General features: G+C 39.7%; 1 protein-coding gene across 1 annotated transcript in view; it reads left to right on the top strand.

The window, feature by feature from the left end:
• Positions 1-1,317, top strand: part of LOC107102595 (uncharacterized oxidoreductase YjmC-like) — a 15,501-nt gene extending 14,184 nt beyond the window's left edge. The window contains 2 exon segments of the mRNA XM_015401967.1: positions 841-951; positions 1,162-1,317. Coding sequence (XP_015257453.1) covers positions 841-951; positions 1,162-1,227 — 177 coding nt within the window. The 3' untranslated portion in view covers positions 1,228-1,317.
• Positions 1,318-2,232: the final 915 nt, after the last annotated feature.

Genomic DNA, 2,232 nt, shown 5'->3' with positions numbered 1-2,232 from the left:
GCATCCATCCATCCATCCATCATCCATGCATCCATCCATCCATCCATCATCCATTCATCAGCTGAAGCATCTTTGCTGCTCGGTGGTAAAGTGGGTCTGATGCACGGTGGGCGGAGCTACCCTATCCATTCTCTGCCTGGAACAATGGCGGCTATATTAGCTGTGATCAGCGGGTAAAAAGTAGTTAGAATCTATGTTGAAGGTTTTTGCGGTTTGCGTCGGCAGCTGGAGGCGGTTTTCACGTCCGTAATCCAAACTGCAGGCAGCAGGATAATAAAAGCCAACATATTCTGCCGGCAGGTTTCTACATTTGAAGTTAATTTAGGCGTTAATAAGCTGTTAGCTGCGTCTGACTCCCTGCCAGCTCCCAGATCAGCTTCTCTCATTGGTTGATGAGGCGCGTCCAGCAGCTAAAGTTTAATTTTTCCAGCAGCTGCTTCTGCTGCTCAAACGCGCTGCGGGACCTTTAGCTGCGCCTCGATGCGCGTCAACCTTTGACTTTGCAGGTAAAGCAGCTGCTTCTGCTGCTTTAGGTGTGAACGTAGCATAAAGAGGAAAGAAACAGGAAACTCTGGTTTCCTGAACCAATCCTGCTGCTGACCAGGTTAGCTCTGAGGAGAATGTTGCTATGGTAACATAGACAGAGTTTCAGTAAACCTGCTTAATGAAACGAGCCCTGAGCTCCTAAACTGTTTCCTGAAATGCTGAAGGTGTGTTTGTTTGTGCTTGTTGCCATTTATACTTTTATAGTTTTGCTTTGCCGCCGTATCTCTATCCTCTCAGACTGATGGCGTCAAACTGCTGCGCCGTTAGACCTTAGTTGTTGTTCTGTTGCTGCAGGCTGACCCAGGCTCCCCTGTTTTGGCTCCAGGAGATCCAGAAAGGATGAATATTAAGAAGTGTGAGGAGATGGGTGGAATACCTTACCACATCAATGTCGTCAAGTACATTGTAAGCACAGAAACACGCTCAGCATTAAATGCTTTTCTTCTTGAAGTATTTCTCTTCTGCAAATGTCACATTATATGCTAAGCATTCATACGCTGACAGCTGAGCTTTTCCCAGTTATTCATCTAAATAATCCGATGTTCTGCTTTTGCTTTAAAATAATGTTTTTATTCAACGATCTAGACGTCTTCATCCTTTCCTTTGTCTTTGCAGAACGATTATGTGAAGAAAATTGGTGTCAACGAGCTTCTGCCATGTGACAAGATCGTCTCCATTTAGATGCTGTGTGTGAAACCGGTGGACATCTGGCCTGAATCAGCAGCTTCTGGCCCTCAGGGGCCAAAAAAGGCATCAATTCTTTTAAAGAGTGAAAAAGTGGCTAAAACTGCTTAAAAATAGGATCTGATCTGTAAACCAAAGGATGAAATCCAAAGTTTAATTATTACAGCTGCAACCAGTCCTTTAAAGAAATGAATAATCTGACATTGCCCATTCTAAAAATGATTTCTATGATCAGCTCTGGACGTTCAGCTTTGTGAAAACGCTGCTCTGCTTATTTTAATGAAAGGGAGAATGTATCTATGGCACCAATTTACTAACCTTCCAGTATTTATCCCTTTATTAGGAGTCAATCATTCAGAATAACATTTTACTAATGTTCTAAAAAAAATAAGCTGTTTGCATTTTCTCTTCGTCTCCTTATGCAGGTTTGTTTGTGTTGTTTGAATTCATGCTGAGCTGATTGAATTTTAACTGACCTTAAATTAAAGGTTGTTTGCAGTTCAGAGGTCTGATCCAAAGGTTTTATCTCCTGATGGATGGATGCTTCCACCTTCAGCCTCCTTGATTAGAGAAAAATAATTCTCCAATATTTGAAATGGCCAAATTTAAAGTAGCATAAACCAGAAAAAGAAAGTAAATTTCTAAAACGGTTGTTTGTTTTTCTCACAGTTTGTATCTGTGTCAATCTGAAGTTAAAAACTTCTGACAATCAGACTGTTTTTGCTGAATGTGAATAAACTAACATTATAAATGTTCTTATAACTGAGCTTCTCCTGTTATGGAAAGATTTATATCTAGAACATATAATAATATTACTGTAGCAGGATGTATAAAAGTATATGATAGCACATATACTGTTCTATAGTTTCTCTGCCTTTTTAAAACCTTTTATTTTTTACACGATGACTTTAAAAAGCAACATTTCTATATGCCTTTTTAAATAAAAATCTTTTCTAAGTACTTGGGTTTCAGTTCTATTCAGTTTATTTCTATATCTCCAAT

This window comes from Cyprinodon variegatus, unplaced genomic scaffold (genome assembly GCF_000732505.1).
Source record: "Cyprinodon variegatus isolate N-32 unplaced genomic scaffold, C_variegatus-1.0 Scaffold1278, whole genome shotgun sequence".
In the NCBI taxonomy this organism is placed as follows: domain Eukaryota; kingdom Metazoa; phylum Chordata; class Actinopteri; order Cyprinodontiformes; family Cyprinodontidae; genus Cyprinodon; species Cyprinodon variegatus.
The sequence above is the reverse complement of the archived record's forward strand: the minus strand, read 5'-3'. Positions and strand labels throughout refer to the sequence as shown.